This window comes from Panthera uncia, assembly GCF_023721935.1.
Source record: "Panthera uncia isolate 11264 chromosome A1 unlocalized genomic scaffold, Puncia_PCG_1.0 HiC_scaffold_17, whole genome shotgun sequence".
NCBI lineage: Eukaryota > Metazoa > Chordata > Mammalia > Carnivora > Felidae > Panthera > Panthera uncia.
Window position 1 is genome coordinate 144642297 of NW_026057577.1, and position 20384 is coordinate 144662680.

At 46.0% G+C, this 20384-nt stretch overlaps 1 protein-coding gene across 1 annotated transcript; it reads left to right on the plus strand.

The window, feature by feature from the left end:
• Window positions 1-16: 16 nt before the first annotated feature.
• On the plus strand, window positions 17-18237 carry ATPSCKMT (ATP synthase c subunit lysine N-methyltransferase). The gene is made up of 5 exons (XM_049648284.1): window positions 17-318; window positions 4556-4842; window positions 7811-7948; window positions 9880-9930; window positions 16785-18237. The coding sequence occupies exons 1-5, from the start codon at window positions 303-305 to the stop codon at window positions 16947-16949; spliced, it is 657 nt and encodes a 218-aa protein (XP_049504241.1). The 5' UTR covers window positions 17-302; the 3' UTR covers window positions 16950-18237.
• The last annotated feature ends 2147 nt before the right edge of the window (window positions 18238-20384 follow it).

The following is a 20384-nucleotide window of genomic DNA, read 5'->3' on the forward strand; positions in this document are numbered from 1 at the left end:
CACACCGTAGCTTCTGGAATCAGGGGCCTTAGGGAACGTCTATCGTCCAGGACCCTGTCGGGGAGAGGAAGCGCGAAGACGCGGACGGGAACTTAAAACCCTCCAGCCGAGAGCAGATCGAGCTCATCTGCTAAAGCTTCACGCTCGAGAGTTTCTGGGCAGGGGGCCCCAGCGAGGAACTCGTTTCGTCACGCCGTTAGTTTCTCCCTCCGTGCCCCCCTCCCCGGCTCGGAGGAGATGGTAGAACCCACTTCCGGATTTCCACCCTCCCAGCCCCGCCTGCGGCCGCAGGAAATCTCGCGATGGAGGGAGGAGGCGGTGAGCCGGCGGGCGCGGCGGGCTGCCGGGGTGGCGGGGCCGGGCTTCACGTTGGGCTCCTGGCCGGGCGGGAGTGGGAGCCGCCGGCCGCAGCCCTGGCTCGGAGTCTGGCGTGCGGGGCGCGGGCCGCAGTGCGCGCGCTGGTACCCGCGTCTAGCTGCCCGGAGCTGTTCTGAGCGCCTTAGGGCGAGTGACTCCCGGCGTGTGCAGCGCGATCTTCTGAGTTGACCGGAGTGCCCCCGTGTGGGTGGGGATCCGCGTGGCCCCTTGCCAGCCGGGTCTCGGTGGGCAGTAGCCTCTTTGTGCCTCAGTTACCTTGCTTGCAAAAATAGCAATGGGAACCGTACTGTCTGCCTTGCACGGCTCCTGAAAGGATTCGGGGGGAGCAGTGCCGGGCCCTTAGCGAGTTCCGTGTAAGTGTTCGTTGAAGAAATCCTCATTGTGCACATCGTCCAGTAACTTGGCCAACGTCAGTAAGAAGAAAGATTTTGTAGCGCTAAGGGTCCCACTCCAAAGCGCCGCTTTGTGCTGCCTTGGCGATCTTCCCTGGCCATTCTATCTCCCCAATTACTCTGTCCTCTAAATAGCTTCTGCCGCCTTTTCTTGAGAACACTGATCATGAGCTAATTCTTTACAGGCTTTGATTCGGCCACAAAAAAAAGTACAGGTGACCTTTGAATAACGTGGGCGTTCGGGGTGCTGGTGCTGTCTACACCTGTGCAGTCAGACCTGTGCAGTCAAAATCCACCTATAACTTTCGACTCCAGCCCAGCCCCCTCCCCTCCCCCGCCCAAATTTTACTAACAGCCCATTGGTCAGAAGTCAGCATTTTTGTTTGTATGTTATATGCCGTGTTCTTATGATAAAATAACCTAGAGGCGAGGTGTTATTAAAATCATAAAAGAAAATGAATTTGCAGTACTCTATGAAAAAAAAAATCCACCTGTAAGTGGATTTGCGTAGCTCAAATCCGTGTTGTTGAAGGGTCAAGTGTACTGATGTTCGGATCTTGGAAACATTACGCTAAGTGAAGGAAGCCATTCCTAAAAGACCACATACTGTATGAGTCCACTTCTGTGAAAGTCCAGAATAGGAACCCTAGGGACAGAAAGTCAGTTAGTGGTTGCTTAGGGCTAAGGTGTGAAAGGAAAGGTGGGGGATGATAGGTAAAGCTTAAGGGTAATGAGAATGTTTTTAAAATTGACTGTGGTGATGGTGACATCTATCTATGAATATACTGAAAACCTTAGGATCATATATGTTAAATGGGCACATTGTGTGGCATATGAGTTACATCTCAATAAAGCTGTTAAAAACTATGGATCTCTTCCCAAGCATAGTATTGAGACCGACAATAGTAGCCAACAGTTATCACTTACTGTCTCGTTGAGAGCACTAAGTGCTTTATCTGTCTTATTTTTTTAAGTGTTCCAATAATCCTGTGAGGATAGTATTATTTCTGAATTTTACAAGCGAAGAATCTGAGCCTTGGCAAAAACTTATCTAATGTTTCACACTAGTTGAGTTCTGTGACTCCAGAACTTTATGACTCAAATCCTTTTAACCACTGTACTGTATAATTGGAATGCCCACAGGATAATTTTACAGAGGCATGGCAGATGGTGCTTTGACTTTTTAAAAGACAGGCAAATGCATGACTATTGCTATAGCATGTAAATTCCTCCCTACGATGCTGATAAGTATAACACAATGTATTTAAAACCTTTGCTTTTCATCAAACACCCTCCCCACCTAAACTTTACCTTTTTTATCTTACCTCCAGCACCAGCAGCAGACTTTTGTTGTTCTTGTTTCTGAGTTGGTTTTCCACTGTGTAACCAGACTTAAAAGTCACTTTAGAAGTGCCTGGGTGGCTCAGTCAGTGGAGTGTCCCACTCTTGATTTTGGCTCAGGTCATGATCACACAGCAGTGGGACCGAGCCCTGGGTTGTGTTCCTCGCTAAGCTTGGAGCCTGTTTGAGATGCTCTCTCGCTCGCTCTCGCGCTCTCTCTCTCCCCCTCCCCCCTTCTGCTTGTGGGTATGTGGGCCCTGTCTCTAAAGTAAAAAACAAAACAAAGCTCACTTTAGGGGACCTCAAGTGTCCGGAACGAAGCTCTACTGTGCGTGAGATGTTGGTGATTGGTTGGTTGCCCTGGAGCTGTGACTCACTGCAGTGGGCCAGCTTTTCGTGTGTCCTGTGTTCACACTTGTACCTCACAAAGTTGTAACAGATCACCACATTTCATGAGTGTGGTAGGCAGACCCCCCAAATACGTCCATGTCCTAATCCCTGGAACCGGTGAATACGTTACATGAGAGAATCTGCAGATGGGTTGAAGTTAGGACTTTGAGATGGGGAGATTCTGCTGGCTTGTCTGGATGTGCCCACTGTCATCACAGGGTCCCTATAAAGAAAAGGGAGGGATGCCTGGGTGGCTCATTAGGTTGAGCGCCTGATTCTTGATTTCAGCTCAGGTGGTGGACTCATGGTTGTGAGTTCGAGCCCCGTCTTGGGCTCTGTGCTGACGGTGTGGAGCCTGCTTGGGATTCTTTCTCCCTTTCTCCCTGCCCCTCTCCTACCTAAGCTTGCTCTCTCAAAATAAACAAACAGATATAAAAATAAAGGGGGGAGGCAGGAGAGTCGGAAGGAGGTATCCTGATGGAAGCAGAGGTTGGGGTGACATGGGGCCACTGGCCCAGGAATGCAGGTGGCCTCTAGAAGCTGGAAAAGGCAAGCAAACCTATCCCACCATAGAGCCTCCAGAAGGAACCCAGTGCTTCCAACGCATTTCAGATAGCTGACCTCCAGACCTGTATGATAATGAGCATGTGTTGTTTTAACCCTCTAAGTTTGTGGTGGTTTCCTACTGCAGCCTTGGGAATGGAATCCCTTGGGCGCTTTGAATGGCTTACTGATTCCCGCAGCCATGAATAAGAACATCTTCGAATGACCAGAATCCGGTGTCCTCCCTCTTACTGTCTTCTGTTTCTTATGATTCCTGTGTTTCTGGCCTTGTCTTCTCTACTACACCGAGCTGCTTTAGGGCAGCCTTGCTCCCTGTAGGGTTCAGCATCTAGCCAACTGTGGATAAATAATAACGGCAACGGGCCCTGTTGTGCTGGGCAATGTTCTAAGTGGGTCCCCTAGTTTCATCCGCGCGGTGACTCTAATCCCCGTGAGTCAGATGAGCAAACTGAGGTTCAGAGAGGCGAAGGATCGTACCGTTGGCAAGGTGCAGAGCCCAGGTCCTAACCTTGGGGGTTGTGCTCTTGATGTGTCCTTCCCCCTCAATCAATTTCAAAATGAAATCAATTTCAGTCTCCAGGACTTGAGATTCTCCTGAGGATGTATTTTATTTTCTTAACGTTTATTTACTTTGAGAGAGTGTGCACACATGGGAGGAGGGGCGGAGAGAGAGTGGGAGAGAGAGAGAATCCCAAGCAGACACCATGCTCAGTGCAGAACCCGACACACTCATGAACTGTGAGATCACAACCTGAGCCAAAAGCAAGAGTTGGACATTCAACCGACTGAGTCACCCAGGCACCCCAAGAATGTATTTTAAAGGGTAAAACTCAAGAGGAGGATAGATCATTCATTTCTCTGTTTTCAGTGATTGGAGTTTGCTTTCTTTCATATTGGTGCATTGAAATGATTATTTTATCTTTTGTTCTTTTTGGGTCTTTTTAAAAAATCTTTTCATTATCATACTTAGTTTTTTTTTTAGTGGAACCTGATTTTGGTCTCTGGTTACTTGAAAATCGTATTAGTGCAACTGGATTATGGATGCCTAACCCGTTTTGATGTGGAATCTTTGCATCTTATTTAAAATAAGGCAGTAATTAGACATTTTAATGTTTATTTGTGAGGCTCTGTTCTAAACCGTAAAAATACAGTTCGTGGTTAACATCTGTATTAATGGATATTTTGAATTCATAAAATGCTAAATAGAGATGAACACATTGTTTTCTAAGGATGACTCAAAAAAATCATTATGTTGGAAGCAAAGGATTTTAGTTTTCTATTAGATTTAAAGAATTTTCTGTAAAACACATTACTTTAGTTGATAGAATTTGGAACTCAGTGTGGAATCCTTCGTTTGTAAGTTAGATTGTATTCAGCTAAGTTATTCTTTACACAGTACGAGTTTGTCAATAAGAACCACAGGAAAAAAAAAATACCTTGGATTTCAGATTTGGTGTGACGTATATATTTCCTGCTTGCTTTCCACCTAGGTACACCCCCAGAAATACTTGAAGAAAGTCAGTCAGGATGTAGCCTACCTACAGGTCTTGGAGCCAACGGTTTGAAGAAAAGCGGTTGGGGGTTCTTCCTTACTGGGATCGTTGGTGGGGCCCTGGTGGCCGTGTATGCTGTGGCCACCCCGTTTCTAACACCGGCCCTCCGAAAAATTTGTTTGCCATTCGTACCCGCAACTACAAAGCAGATTGCCAACGTTGTGAAAATGTTGCATTGCAGAAGAGGGTCCCTGGTCGACATTGGCAGTGGCGACGGACGTGTTGTGAGTTCCGCTAAGGCATTTTAAGGTTTCAAACCCAAAGTTTTAAAATTTCTGCTTCACGTTTCTTGTGAGGCTCATGCAAAGCCCCGTTAAATCTCACGGTAATTAAGTCGTCATGTATTTTGTGTGTGTTTAATGATCAAACCTTCCAGCATGATTTGGAATTTATTTTTCTCAGATTTAATTTTTCTGAAAGGGAAAAGTGCTCTGTAGATCCGCCAGGTAAAAAGCAATTAATTGGTAATTGTGAAATTGTCCAATAAAAAAACTTGGGTCAGTAGAGGTGGCATAATTAGAGGAAACATTGAGTCATAAAGTTTAACAGAGATGTTTGCTTCTGTATTTATTAATATTCTTACATGCATAATAATCTTAAGGGGTAATGTAGAGTTAAAATAGGAAAGAGCCAGCGCCATTAACCCTCATTTATCCAAAGATCAGACTTTGAGTGAGCTCAGCATACTGACTCCAGTTGAGAACCTATAAATAAAGATTCAGGGCCACTGACTGCCCGGTGGGTGTCCGAGAGCACATTTCTTCATGGGCCTGGTGGCATCATCCTTAGGCCTCCATCCAACCATGAGCCAGAAAGTGAGGATAGCAGTAGTCAAGGCCTGCGTTCTGGAAACATTTATGTGGGGACCAAAAGGGGCACAGCACCTTTCACCACCCCTGCAGCATGGACCTTGTGATTTCGTCATAGTGACTCGAATAGCCAGGAGGAGGTTAGGAAGTGACTTGTTTAAGAAATCAAGAGATGTATATATTTTATTTTAGAGAGCATGAGTGGGGGAGAGAGGCAAAAGGAGAGAGAGAGAATCTTTAAATTTTGTTCTTAATGTTTTGTTTATTTTTGAGAGAAGAGAGAGGGATGGAACGTGAGCAGGGGAGGGGCAGAGAGAGAGGGAGACACAGAATCGGAAGCAGACCCCAGGCTCTGAGCTGTCAACAGAGAATCCCACGTTGGGCTCGAACTCACGACCCCTGAGATCACAACCTGAGCCAAAGTCAGATGCTTAACCGACTGAGCCACCCAGGTGCCCTGGGAGAGAGAGAATCTTAAGCAGGTTCCACACTCAGCACGGAGCCTGATGGGCTTGATCCCATGACTGCGGGATCATGACCTGAGCCGAAATCAAGAGTAGGATGCTGAACTGACTGAGCCACCCAGGAGCCCCGCAAGATGTACATATTAACCAGGAGGAAGTTTTAAAATCCAGATTTTAATGCTTTACACATCTGAATAGTATCTTTGTGGTTTCCTTTTCTTAAGGGGGTGACATTGTAGTTAACTAGGGAAATTACTGTAGGCGGACGGCTCCTTCAGGCAGGCTGCCTTGAAGAGTGGGCAAGACAAATGAGCAGAGGCCCCAGGCCCAGCCCACCGTCCTCACCTTACAGAGGCCGGTGGCATTCTATGGTTGACTTTGTTCTGAATCGTTCCGCTTCTCTTTTACCCGTTTTCAGTTTTGAGTGAGCAGTCTTTAAAGCCGAAGGAACTGTGTAAGTAATGGCAGGTTCTTCACGGACAGGATTTTGATTGCATATTACAACTAGTTCACAGAACATTCTCCCAGGCAGGTCCATCTTGCCCGCTGCTGTGCTGTCACTGATGGAGAGAGACACTGGGTTTTCAGCAACTGGTCAGGCCTCCCCAGGGGTTGGCCGATCCAGAAGTGCTTTATCCAAAGCAAACCTGACTGTTGCAATGCTCGCGGTGAAATCTTTGACAAGAACACAAATACTGAGTTTAAATCAGTTAGCGTTGTCTTGTCTACAAAGCTGTAGAACTTTAGAGTTGTCTTTAAATGATATTTTGAACAAAAGAGGTGCCTTTTTTATCGGACGTTTTGATTATAGACCATAAATGGGAGGTATTCATATCATTTGACCACGTAAGTTGATGTTTTTCTTTTTTTCAATTAAATTTTTAAAATTTATTTTTGAAATTCCAGTACAGTTAACATACAGTGTTTTATTACTTTCAGGTGTACAGTATATCAATTCAGCATTTCTGTATGTTACTCAGTGCTCATCATGATCAGTGTGCTCTTAATCCTCCTTACCTGTCACCCAGCCCCCCACCCACCTCCCCTCCGGTAACCATCAGTTTGTTCTCTAGAGTTAGGAGTGTGTTTTTTTGTTTGTCTCTTTTTTTTCATTTGTTTTGTTTCTTAAATTCTACATATGAGTCAAATCATGAGTATTTGTCTTTCTCTCACTTATTTTATTTATTAGCATCATACTCTTCCAGATCCACCCATGTCATTGCAAATGGCAAGGTTGCATTCTTTTTTTATGAGTAGTATTTCGTTATGTACATATATATATGCATATATATACATACACATATCTCTTTATTCATTCATCTAGTGATGGACACCGGGCTGCTTCCATAATTTGGCTGTTGTAAATAACGTTGCAATAAACATAGGGGTGCATATATCCCTTTGAATTAGTGTTTTCATCTTTGGGTAGATACCCAGTAGTGGAATTACTGGATCATATATATGGTCAATCTATTTTTAATTTTTTGAGGAATCTCCCATACTGTTTCCCACAGTGGCTGTGCCAGTTTGCAGTCTCACCAGCAGTGCACGAGGGTTCCTTTTTCTCCACATCCTTGCCGACGTCAGTGTTTCTTATGTTTCGGGATTTTAGCCATTCTGACAGGTGTGAGGTGATATCTCACTGTAGGTTTGATTGCACTTCCCTGATGATGAGTGATGTTGAGCATCGTTTCATGTGTCTCCTTGGCCATCTGTATGTGTTCTTGGGAGAAATGCCTGTTCGTATCTTCAGCCCATTTTTAATTGGAATGTTTCAGGTGTTTTGGTGTTGAGTATAGAAGTTCTTTATGTATTTTGGATACTAACCCCTTATCACATATATCATTTGTAGATACCTTCTCCCATTCCATAGGTTGATGTTTTTCTTATCTTGAATAAACACTGACTTCTTTCTGCAGGTGATAGCAGCTGCAAAGGAGGGATTCACCGCTGTCGGTTATGAATTAAACCCATGGCTCGTTTGGTACTCCAGATACCGTGCTTGGCGAGAAGGGGTGCAGGACTCTGCCAAATTTTATATTTCAGATTTGTGGAAGGTATGTAAGGCAGAGAATGGTCCTCGGAAATGCCAACCAAAACTTTATAATTCATAATTAGTATGACTAAAAAACATAAAATGGGGACACCTGGGTGGCTCAGTTAAGTGTCTGACTTCGGCTCAGATCATGATCTCACGGCTCGTGAGTTCGAGCCCCATGTCAGACTGCTCAGACAGCTCAGAGCCTAGAGCCTACTTCGGATTCTGTGTCTCCCTCTCTCGGCCCCTCCCCTGCTTGTGCTCTTTCTCTACTTCAGAAATAAACATTAAAAAAATGTAAAATGTATTAAAGGAAAAATAGTTAAAATTCAAGTGTGTGTTTCTGTATAATGAAACGTGAACACCTTTTAAATTGACAGGTTTACCTATCAACTCTTTGAGAGTAGAAGCTTAAGGTTTTAAACCTGATAGGTCATGTGAATTCCAAGAATTTGCTCAATTAAAAAAATTTCTCATTTCTATTTATTACAAAATGATGACATTTTTTTTTTTTTACTTCATTTGGAAATCTTATAAATTGTAGACATTAATTTGTTAACGTTCTTGGTAAACGGTGGACTTTTCTGTGTACGTGCTTGTGTGTGTGCAGAGGTATGTGTGCGTCGCTGTGTATGTGTGTGTGTGTGTGCAGGTGTGTTTTGCAAGAGGCAGAGATGAGTGCAAAAGAAAGAATCCACTATGTTCTCATGGTTCTTTCTGGTCTTCATAATGTATAAGAAACTTCCAAGTTTATTTGTACTCTAAAAAAACATACCCTGTAATTTTGCTTTAGGAAAGCTCCATAAAATGCTTTTTCTTAAATAAGAATTTCCCACTGTAATATTGTCATCAGTAGCTTATAAAAATTCATTGAGTTTTGCTTGTGTTGTTTTTTATACCATATATACGTAATGATCTCTCTATGGAGTAAATAAGACTTTTATTGGGCAATAAGAATTTTGACTGGCAAAGCACTTTTCCCCCCAGTTTTTCGACTAAAGACCATTTTATTTCAGTTTTTGGGTAGTATTTTCGAGAGGAGGCGGGGGACTAGAATTTTATTTTATTTTATTTTATTTTTTTATTTTCTTATTTTTTTTATTTTTTAATATATGAAATTTACTGTCAAATTGGTTTCCATACAACACCCAGTGCTCATCCCAAAAGGTGCCCTCCTCAATACCCATCACCCACCCTGCCCTCCCTCCCACCCCCCATCAACCCTCAGTTTGTTCTCAGTTTTTAACCTAAAATTCATATGGAACCACAAAAGGCCCCGAATAGCCAAAGTAATTTTGAAGAAGAAGACCAAAGCAGGAGGCATCACAATCCCAGACTTTAGCCTCTACTACAAAGCTGTCATCATCAAGACAGCATGGTATTGGCATAAAAACAGACACATAGACCAATGGAATAGAATAGAAACCCCAGAACTAGACCCACAAACGTATGGCCAACTCATCTTTGACAAAGCAGGAAAGAACATCCAATGGAAAAAAGACAGTCTCTTTAACAAATGGTGCTGGGAGAACTGGACAGCAACATGCAGAAGGGACTAGAATTTTAAGGATGGCTCAGCACGAAAGGCAGGTGGTTCCCTGATCTTGCGAGTTCTCGCCGAGCCGGTTTGGTGTATGGTGGGGTAGCGTAGAGCATGTGGACTGGGACATAGATGGCCACCGGCTGGTCACTGGATGAGTCACTGGCAAGTCTGACAGATGACCCCTGGGGGGCCCCGTGTGGAGTATCCCTGAAGATGGCAGGAGTGACTTACAGGGAGGTGTTTGGAAAACCGGAATGGGCTGAATTAAGAGACAGAAGCTCGAACGTGGGTTCTTCTCGTGAAATCTTAAAGGGAGCCACATCCCTTGTGAAAAGCTGTTTGATGAAACGGATCCTTGTGTTTGGCCTTTTAAAATTAACCTGTGCCTTGTTCCCCCTCTTCTTTAGGTTACTTTTTCGCAGTACACAAACGTGGTTGTTTTCGGTGTGCCTCAGATGGTGAGTACGCGTCCTCCTGTCCCTGGTTGGTTGGCTCTAGGTCCCGTGTGGCCCCTCCAGGTCCACCACACCGTGTCCTTGGCCGCCTGCCCCCGCGCCCACGGCGTCCTCCCAGGGATTCTGGGGGCACGTCGGATTTCAGTTCACTGGCTTGACAAAGTACTTCAGGGCCTTAAAACTTTAATCATAAAAGATTCAGTCATGTTAAAACTTTTGCTTCAGATAAAATTCTCAATGATCTCCCTAAGCCCTAAAACTTCCAATCTGGAAACTGCTTTATGAGCTCCCGGTGTCTAATGTAGTTGGAGATTTTCGCGGTTGCTCACTCACCATCCAGCTGAAGTCACTTGGGAGAGTTAATGGCATGTTCCCTTTGAATTGATCGTTCCTCCGATTTTGCAATGAGGCCGTTTTCGGGGCGGGTGAGCGCTGGCTAGCTTCAGTTGACCTCGGCTGACTGATTTGTATCGAACTTTGATTACGTACTTTCAGAAGTGAAAATACCCTGGCATCTGTGCTGAAAATGGTTCTAAATTTAGCCTTTGGAAAGATGACCAGGATGGGATGCTTTTATTGTAATTGTTGGTTTACGGACCATAGAAAGAAATCCCTTTTCATCTTTCAAGGTCTATAATTGTAGCCATAATAATCTTGGCAAAATTGGATGTTTGCTAAAATGCCACTATGCAACTGATATGTATGGTTTTTAATTTAAAAAAAAAAAAGGATATTTACTTTTTGGTTGTTTTGTTTTCTTATTCACACTTTAATTTTGGTCGAAGGTGGTTTAGTGCTTGAGAAATTTATTCTTACTATCAGGATGTTGGGTACAACGCCACATTTATTTTTAAGTTGATTTAGAAGTGCTTTTGTTACATATTTTTGAAAGGAACAGTATTCTATATGTTTGGAAATCTCAGTAAGCCTAAATTTAAGGTGAAACTGGGGTGTTTACACTTTTGTTATAGAAATCAAAAGAGGGGGGCGCCTGGGTGGCTCAGTTGGTTGAACGTCCAACTCTTGGTTTCGGCTCAGGTCAGGATCCCGGGGTCATGGGTTTGAGCCCTGTGTTGGGCTCTGTGCTGCCAGTGTGGGGCCTGCTTGGGATTCTCTCTCTCTCTCTCTCTCTCTGTCTCTGTCTCTGTCTCTGTCTCTGTCTCTGTCTTCTTCTCTCTGTCTCCCTCTCTGCCCTTCTCGTGTTCTTTCTCTCTCTCCCTCCCTCCCTCTCTCTCTCTCTCTCTCCCTCTCTCTCTCTCTCTCCCTCTCTCTCTCTCTCTCTCTCTCTCTCAAAATAAACAAACTTAAAAAAAGGAAATTAAAAGGGGCATGAGTTTAAGTCATTTAAGAAACTGGGACCGTAGCATTGCTATGGAACTTGATGGTTATTTACTACTTATGAAGTTTGGGCATTCCTTTGGATTAATTAGCATCTTGGAGCAAATAGATTTCATTTGAATTCCATGCTTTATGAAAATAGAAAATTAATATTTATTGAGATTTCCATGCCATTCTGGGAGGCCGGCCGATCCTGGCCTGAGTGTGGGCTCGTGAGGCCCCAGTGGGGGGCAGCAGTGGCCTTTGGTGGGCACGTCACCCCGTAACCTGTGGGCTCCAACTCCTTGTGCGTCTTACCGTGTTTGAGTATGGTCGGTTTTTGGAGCTGTTCACCTAGCAGAAATAAGAGTCCTCTATTTGTTTTTTTGGTGAATGTTTTTGCAATTGTCCATTTTTCTGTACGCAGAGAAACCTTAAGTAAGGAACTTGTGACATTTCACTGTTCCCAAGAAAAAGTGGGGCAGCTGAAGTACACAAAGCATCCGTGTTCCCTGGAATGAGCGAGAGGGGTTTAGCCAGCATGCGGTTTTCCATGCAGGTGTATTGTTCACGGGACCCACAGGGGATCGTTCATGCATGCAAGGCCCCGCTCGTAACCCTCATTGAGCTTCACCTACGTGGAGCAGGGAAGGGGAGGGATGGTGCTGGCTGGGGATTCAGGAGGCCAGCTCTGCTCTCCGGAGTCGTGGGAGCCCCGATCGGGTCGTCTTTAGTGAAATGCACTTCCCTTGTCTGAGCACTGGTCGGCAGTCCAGTCATGGCATCGTGGCTCAGCAAAGCCAGCGGAGCATGAATGTTCCTGTGGCAGCTGAGGCCCACACAGGCCCGGAGAGAGCTAGGGGAGTACGCAGGGAACGTGAGAGGTGGAAACCTGGTGTTCTAGAACTCGTCCACCCCGCTTCTCATACCGCACTGACTGTTGAGCTTTTGTGGCTCAAAACTCATTTCAACAGGTGTGTCTGTAACCCCCCCCCCCCCCCCCCCCCAGGAGTGAGGAATCTCGTTCAGATCTGGTAAATCCAACACCCACGTGTAACGTGAGCTTATGTTCTTTTCAAAATGTGACAAGATCAGTCCTGCCCTTGTTTAAAACGCGCCCAGGACGTCTTGCTGCTTTAAAGCAGTGAAGATAAGGCCTGAATGCTCCATGTGGCCTGAGGCCTGGCGTGGAGCGGCCCCTGCTTCCTTCAGCTCTGTGCTTGCCAGCCCCCTGCCCTTCTCCCGGCCCCTGGACTCCACTGTGTGAGCCGTGTTCTTCCCTCTGACCTAAGTCCCCCCAGCTCTGGGCCTAGTTGGCGAGCTGCTGACCACTCACAGGTCGGGTGTCCTTTCCTCCAGGAAGTCATCCCTGATTGCCCAACGAGACAGACCCCAGTGCCCCTGTTTTCCGTCTGCACAGTGCCTGTTCCCTCTCTGTAGTGAGATCGTATTTACTCACGTGATGGTTTCGGCAGGTTTGCTGTGTGGACTGCACTGTGAGCTCAAGAGTGAGGGCCGGCCCGTCTTTGCTCCCAGACCCCCAGCGCGGCGGCACCAGCACAAAGTAATGACTCAGATACTCATTAAATGAATGAACGAGTATGGTAGAAACATATCCGTTAATGACACTTCCTAGTGGGCTGTTAAATTTCATAACTTTCAAAGACTGACTAATTTAATTTTAGTTACAGATCCTGTTGTGAATTGATGAACGAAAATGTTACCGTGTCCTGATAAAGATAAATGATTCACAACGGAATCCTTTATCCTTCGTCCATCCATTCAACAATTATTTATTCGGTGCCCCTAAGTGCCAGGTTCTGTTCTAATCACTTGGGTACTTTAGTGCGTGAGAAAGAGAAACATCCTTGCCCCGAGGTGCCTAGACACTAGTGGGGAGAGCAGCTCTTACCTGGGGGTACCCATGTAAGATGTGTCATTCAGTAGCAGGAGGTAAGTGCCATGGGGCAGACTAAAGCAGGAGAGGGAGGGGAGGAGACAGTGCCCCTGAAGAGGACGTGTGGAGGTAAGGGGGAACGTGCCAGGCAGAGCCATTGTGGAGGCGCCCAGGGGTGTGTGCCTGTGGGGTTCCAGCAGCAGCAGGTGGGGGGGTGGCAGGAGCAGGGAGAGGTGACGTCAGAGGGGAAATGGGGGCCGTGCTATTGGAATGCAGACGCCGTGGTGGGTTTGGGCAGAGGAGCAGAGGACCTGCCTGGGTTGCAGAGGATCTCAGGCTGCTGTGTGGACGCCGGGTGCGGGTGGAAGCCGGGAGACGGGTTCTGAGCTCTTGCAGGCATCCAGACGGTAGGTGTGCTAGGCTCGTGTCCGGGCAGCAGCAGTCAAGTTCCGGAGGCATCGTGGAGATGTCAGCAGGATGAGCCGGCACATCCGGTGTGGGGCGTGCGAGAAAGAGGGACCAAGGGCACCTCGAGGGCTTTGGCCGGACTAACTGGAAGTTTGCAGTTGTGACTGAGCTGGGAAAGGTGCAGGCTGTGCGGACCGAGGAGGAGGGCCGGGGGTTCCTCGGGCAGGTGAAGCCCGAGATGTGTGTGGAGGTGTGAGGTTGGCAGTGGTGGGTGGAGGGGGTCTGCGACTCAGGAAGGGGAGGGGGCTGGAGATTGCGCATCAGTCCCCGAGGGAGCTGAAGCCCGGGAGCGGCCGAGGTCACCCGGGAGGAGGCAGAGCGGGTCGGGTCCGGAGTTCTGGCCTCTGACAAATGAGGGCACCCAGCCAAGGACCCGAGAGGAGGTGTTGGGTAGGAGGAAAGCCCTGGGGGGGTGGCGGTTACCCTAGGAGCCCGGTGAAGCCAGTGTTTTGGGGAGGAGGGAGACGTCAAGGGGCTCAAGAGCTGCTCATGGGTATGGCTAAGTTGTCCTGTGTCTTAGAGCTGGTTTCAACTTAGGCTTAAAGTTTTGAAGATGTAATTAGAATATGACGAGTTCGTGTCACTTTGAAACCTATAATTGTATGAATAATTTTGAATTCCATTAGACAGACATGACACATCACTGCCTCTCTTTGTGCGTGATATCAAGACCCGGGCTCATTGCATATTTATGTGTAATTTAGCCAGTTAATTTCTTGTGATTGAAATAGCTCCTTTCATTTGTGGGTTTATCTTGACTTAGCATATGACAGTCATTGGGAAATAAAGGAAACTGTAAAAGAGAAAAGAATCATGGTAACATGAATAAGTTTACAATTATTCTTTTTATGAATAAAATTACCATAAGAAATCTCTGATACTTTGGAAACATACATATTGTCTCATTCTTCGCCTATTTAATGTTTCGCTCAAGGAACAAAACTTTCTTTCTTTCTTTCTTTCTTTCCTTCTTTCTTTTCTTTCTTTCTTTTTTTTTTTTTTTTTAAAGAAATCTTTCACTGGCTGTTAAAAGAGTAGAAATATCCCATCCTTAATGGCATTTACTTTTGGTTATATTGGTATGAATTGTAATGAAGAATTAGAATTTTGGCTCTCTGTAGCCTTAGGCCATGTAGAGGACTTTCCCCAAGCCGCTTTTTAAAGGTATAGATCAGGAGTAAAGTTTTTCTAGAAGCACTGTCGATTTGTTTGTAGTTTTGAAGGGATTCGTTTTGCTCAGGTCTTGGTTTTGAGACAGCATTTCCCATTTAGAGGAACCAGGAATGTTTGAGAGGTGGTTGATCTGAGGGCTGAGTTGGGGACCAATAACAAAAGCCTGGGGTGTTTTGTTGATCCCAAGTCTAAGGAAGTGTTCAGAATATTTGTTGGGGGCACATCCAAAGGAGAGAGAAGCCAACTTGAGGAGGCTCCTGGTGGCCAGACGGGGGCAGTCTGAGCATCAGAAGAAACAAGGGTGAGAGTGGATTACAACCCGTTGAACGAGATAGGAATCTAGGAGCTGTTACTTATGGCAATAGGTAGAAAAGAAGGGAGAGTTCTTCCTTATGGTAGAATGCTGACTGTCTGCCTGGAAGGAATGACGGAATTAGCAAATGGCCACTCTGCAACCGTATAGGGAAAACTGACTCAGGCGGGTCATCAAGAATGCTGCATCTCGTGAGGGACAGTTCGATGAGCGGCAGGATATTTACATCGTCTCAAGCTAAGTCTGACAAATTACTCATTATGAAGGAAAATTAGTAACCCCACTATGGAGATGCCAGGTGGTGACCATCAGTCTCAAAGCAGAAAGTCCTCACGTGTGCCTGACTGTGGGGCCCTGAGAAGCTCACCGCCCCTCTTGTGGGGCATCGCCAAAGATGCACGTGCTGAGTCGTCACGAGCACGCATCAGATGATCCAGGGTGCGGGCCACTGGGGAAATAACTGGCCTGTATTCCTAACGCTGTCATGAGACAAAGGAAGGTCACGGAACTGCTCCAGATTGAAGTAGGCTAGGGAAACATTCTAGCTGAATGCAATATGACATCGTAAGGAAAAACATCATAAAGGACGTTATTGGGACTTAAGGCAAAATTGGAATGCGATTGGAATTATTATTATTGGAATACAATCTTCAATATCCTGAATTTGATAACTGAGCTGGGCTTATGTCTTAGGAAGCACTGAGGCATCAAGGAACAAAGGGGCATGTGTGTGCAACCTATTCCCAAATGGTTTAGGAAAAATAATTCATAGAGGAAGAGGGCAGATTGGAGAGAACAAATATGACAGAGTATTAAGAATTGGTGAAGCTGGGTAAAGAAGTACGGGAGTCCTTTGTTTTCTTCTTGCAACTGTTCTCTAAATTTGAGATGACTTCAGAATAACGAATGAAGAAAGTGGAAAAAATACTTTTAGGAGGTAAAGCTGGTAGGATCTGAAGATAAATTTTTAAGCGATTGTTAATTTGCCGTTGTGATTACCATGACAGTGTTTTCACCAGGTAGATTGGTAATAAAAGGATACAAAAATGATAAAAGGATTTTACTTTTTAGAAGATATGTTGATTGTCAACAAATTATCAGTGTATTATAGATACATTTTTGAAGAATGGTGAAATATTTCATTATATTTCAAGTTGGTAGAGTCTGTTTTTTCATGGTCTAATTTAATAATACCGTATCTCACTGAATCTAGAGGCTGTCAATTTTAAGATGCCCCATTGCTATTGAGAAAGAAAAAAATACTGCCAATTGTAAATCTAAGATTATGTCCATTGTAAGGTGTATCCTGATTTCAGAGATGTTAAAATGTGTGGGAAAATGTGTGAAATAGTTGAGACAGGGTGGATTGAGATGCTAGGTGGGAAAATAAAGCTGCTTCTCATTTTGATGACTGCCACATCATGGTTTTAGTTAGAAAATGGGAAATCTGTCATCTCTGCTAAAAATGGCTTATTTTATGATTGATCGAAGATGTTCTTGTAACCGTTGCTAATGTGACTTTCGTGATTTAATGGATCGTTTGATAATGTGTTTATGCCCCGGAGTGATCTTTTCTACAGCTACTAATTCCTGCACAGGTATTTTCAGGCCCTCAAATCCAAACGAGCATTTGGGAGTCTCTTCCTCCGACTCCCTGCTTACTGAAATAATGACTGTCGTTCTGCACAGATGCCACAGTTGGAGGAGAAACTTGAGCTTGAACTGAAGGATGACGCCAGAGTCATCGCTTGCCGGTTCCCTTTCCCTCGCTGGACCCCAGACCACGTCACCGGGGAGGGGGTAGACACCGTGTGGGCCTACGACCTGAGCACGCTGCGAGGCAGGAGGCCCTGAAGACGTTTCCGGCCGGTCATTCAAGTGTAGACTTTATGGAGAGTGGTTTCCCAAGTGATGGTGGTCTTCGGTTTTATAGAGATCTACAGCTGTGTCGTCAGCAAAGAGTCTGTTTTTCTTCACTATGGAATGAAAATCTATTACTTTCCTTAACTTTTGGAAAACAAACAGAAGTTAAGAACAGCGGGTAGATTTAAAGTCCCTTTTCGTGGCATATTCAAAAAAGTGGTCTTCCTTCCCATGCGCTCTGATGTATGAAAATATGACCAAGGGATGGTCAACGTTGATGGGCGGGACAGATGTGAACAGCTCTTCACGCTACAAAAAGTATGATTTAATGCCAGAGATGAACAGAAACACTTTTTAAAGAGGCTGTGCAGTAGGAAATGTTTGCAGTTTCATCTAACTTTATTCATACATAAGATTTGTCTTTCTTTTTTTCTGTACTTCATGGCAACGTTTTCTAAAGGACTCAGGTGCTCCTATTTTATAACATTGATTAGGAATAATTTGTTGTGAGGCCAGCGCTTTACTGTATTTTCTTGGATCTGAGGTGTCTATACGTGTGCGTGTAAACGTGTGGATAGACACACACATTTGACCGTTTCTGAAGTTGTGACGTACCTTCCGGCCGATGGTGTTTTGTGTCTATGATCGGCAGCATTGCACGTCACGATGTAGCTGTAGCCACCACGGATGGAATGTCAGATGTGATGCGAGGTGCTCAGAGGAGATGCAGGACGTTCTGGAGTTATAGGTAATAACATAAGCCGTCATGAGCTTGGGCGCAGCCAGACCTGGGATCACATCCCTGCTCGGCCACCAGCCTTGCCCCAGTGGCTTGACTTCCTGGAGCCTCGCTTTCCCGAGTGTCCCCAGCCTCTGTTGGGATAATGATACACCGAACAGGGGACTCTTTTTTTGTAAAACTCATGACGCAGAGTCTTTGGTCTTATCATTTTAGACACTAAAGAAGTCACAGATTATTTCTGCTAGTCGCATCTTTATTTTATGAAAGTAGCCATGCATTTAATATTCTCGTTTAGGAGAAGAGACCTGACTGATTTAGATAAAGACAAGTTACGGAAAACCTTTGAATGTGAATAGATAGGCTTCATGTATCTGAAACGTTAATCTATTAAATGGTGGCTCTAATAATCCCTGTGTATCACAGAAAAGAATTGAGCTCCCGATCGTACACCTGTAACCTAAATACCAAACTGTGTCTTCATGGAGGTTTGATAAAATGAGATGGTTGGTATTTTTAACTAAACTCACGAAAATACGATCGGCTTGAGAATTTTCATTTAAATGAAAAGCAACTGGGGACCCGTTCATTCATTCGGCGAATACTTGTTGTCTGCTGTGTAATAGGCCTGTGCGATTCAACGGTGAGCAGACATGAAGGACCCCTAATCTTATGGAAACGTGTATTCCGGAAGACAGAGACAAATACGGGCGTGGATGTAAGTGTGTGTGTGAAGCTCTCTGAAAGAGGTAAACAGTGTGACAGTCACGGGCACTTGGCAGATTTTTGGCTGCCACTGTCCATCCCTTCCCAGTAGCCCCCGATTTCTTTCCGAAGAGCGAATTCCCTACGACGGCGTGCAGTTTGGTGTCTGTCCCTGCCTGTCACCCCAGCCAGCTCTGTAAGTGGGCGAGGCACGCCTGGAGAGGGACCCATCGTGGCTCCTGGCCAGGCAGGTGTGACGGGCAGAGGTAGGGTTTTGTGGAACCTTGGGTGTGTTCAGTAATTTTCTAGACATGCTCCTGGCAGACTTGTGGAGGCATCAGGCTGTCTGCAAAGGCATATATAACTTGCCTTTTTGAGGTTTCTGGTTTAGTTTCCCAAAGACTCAATGGCCCCTGGTGTTGCAACCTCAGAATAAAATGGACCATTTCACGGAAGTGTTGGCATTCATGGAGTTTGTAAGCTCTCTAATGGATTGATTGATTGATTGATTGATTTTTTAAAAATATTTATTCTTTTTTTGAGAGAGAGCGAGTGAGCACACAAGCAGGGGAGGGGCAGAGAGAGGGAGACAGAGAATCTGCAGCGGGCTCCAAGCTGTCAGCACAGAGCCTGACGCGGGACTTGAACTCCCGAACCACAAGATCATGACCTGAGCCGAAGTCTGACGCTTAACAGACTGAGCCACCCAGGCGCCCCTAATGGATTTTTTTAAATTTTGCATTTGAATAACCTGGAAGTGAACTATAAGAATTTTCTTACAGGGGTTATTGTGGCTTCTCTGACTGGCTGGTTTGAGTTTTTATTGGTTCCCGGATTCAGGGTCTGAAATTTGCGCACAACACAAGGCAGGGAGCGAGACCTGTTACGTTTGATGTCGAAAGTAGGATTCACAGACGTCTGACCGATTGAAATCAGGGATGAGTGCTAGCTTGAGAAAATTTAAAGTTAAAACAACAACAACCAAACAAGAATAGAAATAGAGCTTAGGGGTGACGTAGCCTAACGAGCCATTGGGACCGACCTGGAGGTTCCATTGACACACGGTCAGGGACTTGAGCTCATTCCCGTCTGAGAGCATCTTTCTCCCAAAGCATGGCCCCAGAGCTACAACCCTTGCCTTTCCCAGCCATGCCAGATGGGCTCCGTCAGACCCTCAGCCAGTTCCGGCGTTCAGACCCCCTGAAATGAGCTTAGCTCCACCAAGAGTATGGGAAACCGAGTTTGAAAGACCGAGACCCTTCTAGAAGCGCCGTGTCCACCGTTGCTGAGAGATGGTGTACACCATGACAGGTTACAGCCAGACAGAAAAAATGAAGGTTCCTGACATTTAAACCACGCGGCAGGATGCTATGCCTCTGCCAGAGTACTTTCCCTGATGGCCAAAGGCATAAAAGAAATAGCTGTTCTCAAACGCAGGAGTCCTCTGAACTTGCGCTGTAACCTGTATTTCCTAGATCATCTGGAGTCCCCTGGGCTGCGGGGGAGCGTTTCTCACCTGGCCCGGGGAACCGAAGTCTGCACGTCTCTGACCCGGGCCACCTGTCGGGGAGCAGAGGGACCCGGCCGAAGGGACGCAGACACCGCTCGCCGGGATCCCCCAGCCGTCTCTCCTCTTCCTTGGGAACGGAGCCCCCCCCCCCCCCCCAGTGCTTTGGGCATCAGGGTGGGCGGTGGGCTGTGGGCCACGGGCAGGTGATTCAGCTCCGGCCAGCGAGGCGTGAAGGGGCATCTGCTGGGAGCTTAGGGAAAGGTTTCGTTGCTAACGGAAGGCGCTTGAGGTGAGCGTGGCCTTCCGGGCCTCGGACGGGCTGTATGGAGCCCTGACACCTGCAGTTCTGACGACTGTGTTACAGCCACCAGGGGAAAGTGAAGTTGAAAGCGGGGGCGCTGAGGCCGGCCGAGCAGAGAGATGGACAGACTCCTGGTGTTTGCTGACTTGCCGAGCTGACCTGGAGCCTCCG

Coding starts and splice junctions, on each gene's coding strand:
- ATPSCKMT (XM_049648284.1), top strand. Junction 4,843..7,810: donor GCAGTGGCGACGGACGTGTT/GTGAGTTCCGCT, acceptor TTCTTTCTGCAG/GTGATAGCAGCTGCAAAGGA. Junction 7,949..9,879: donor ATATTTCAGATTTGTGGAAG/GTATGTAAGGCA, acceptor CCTCTTCTTTAG/GTTACTTTTTCGCAGTACAC.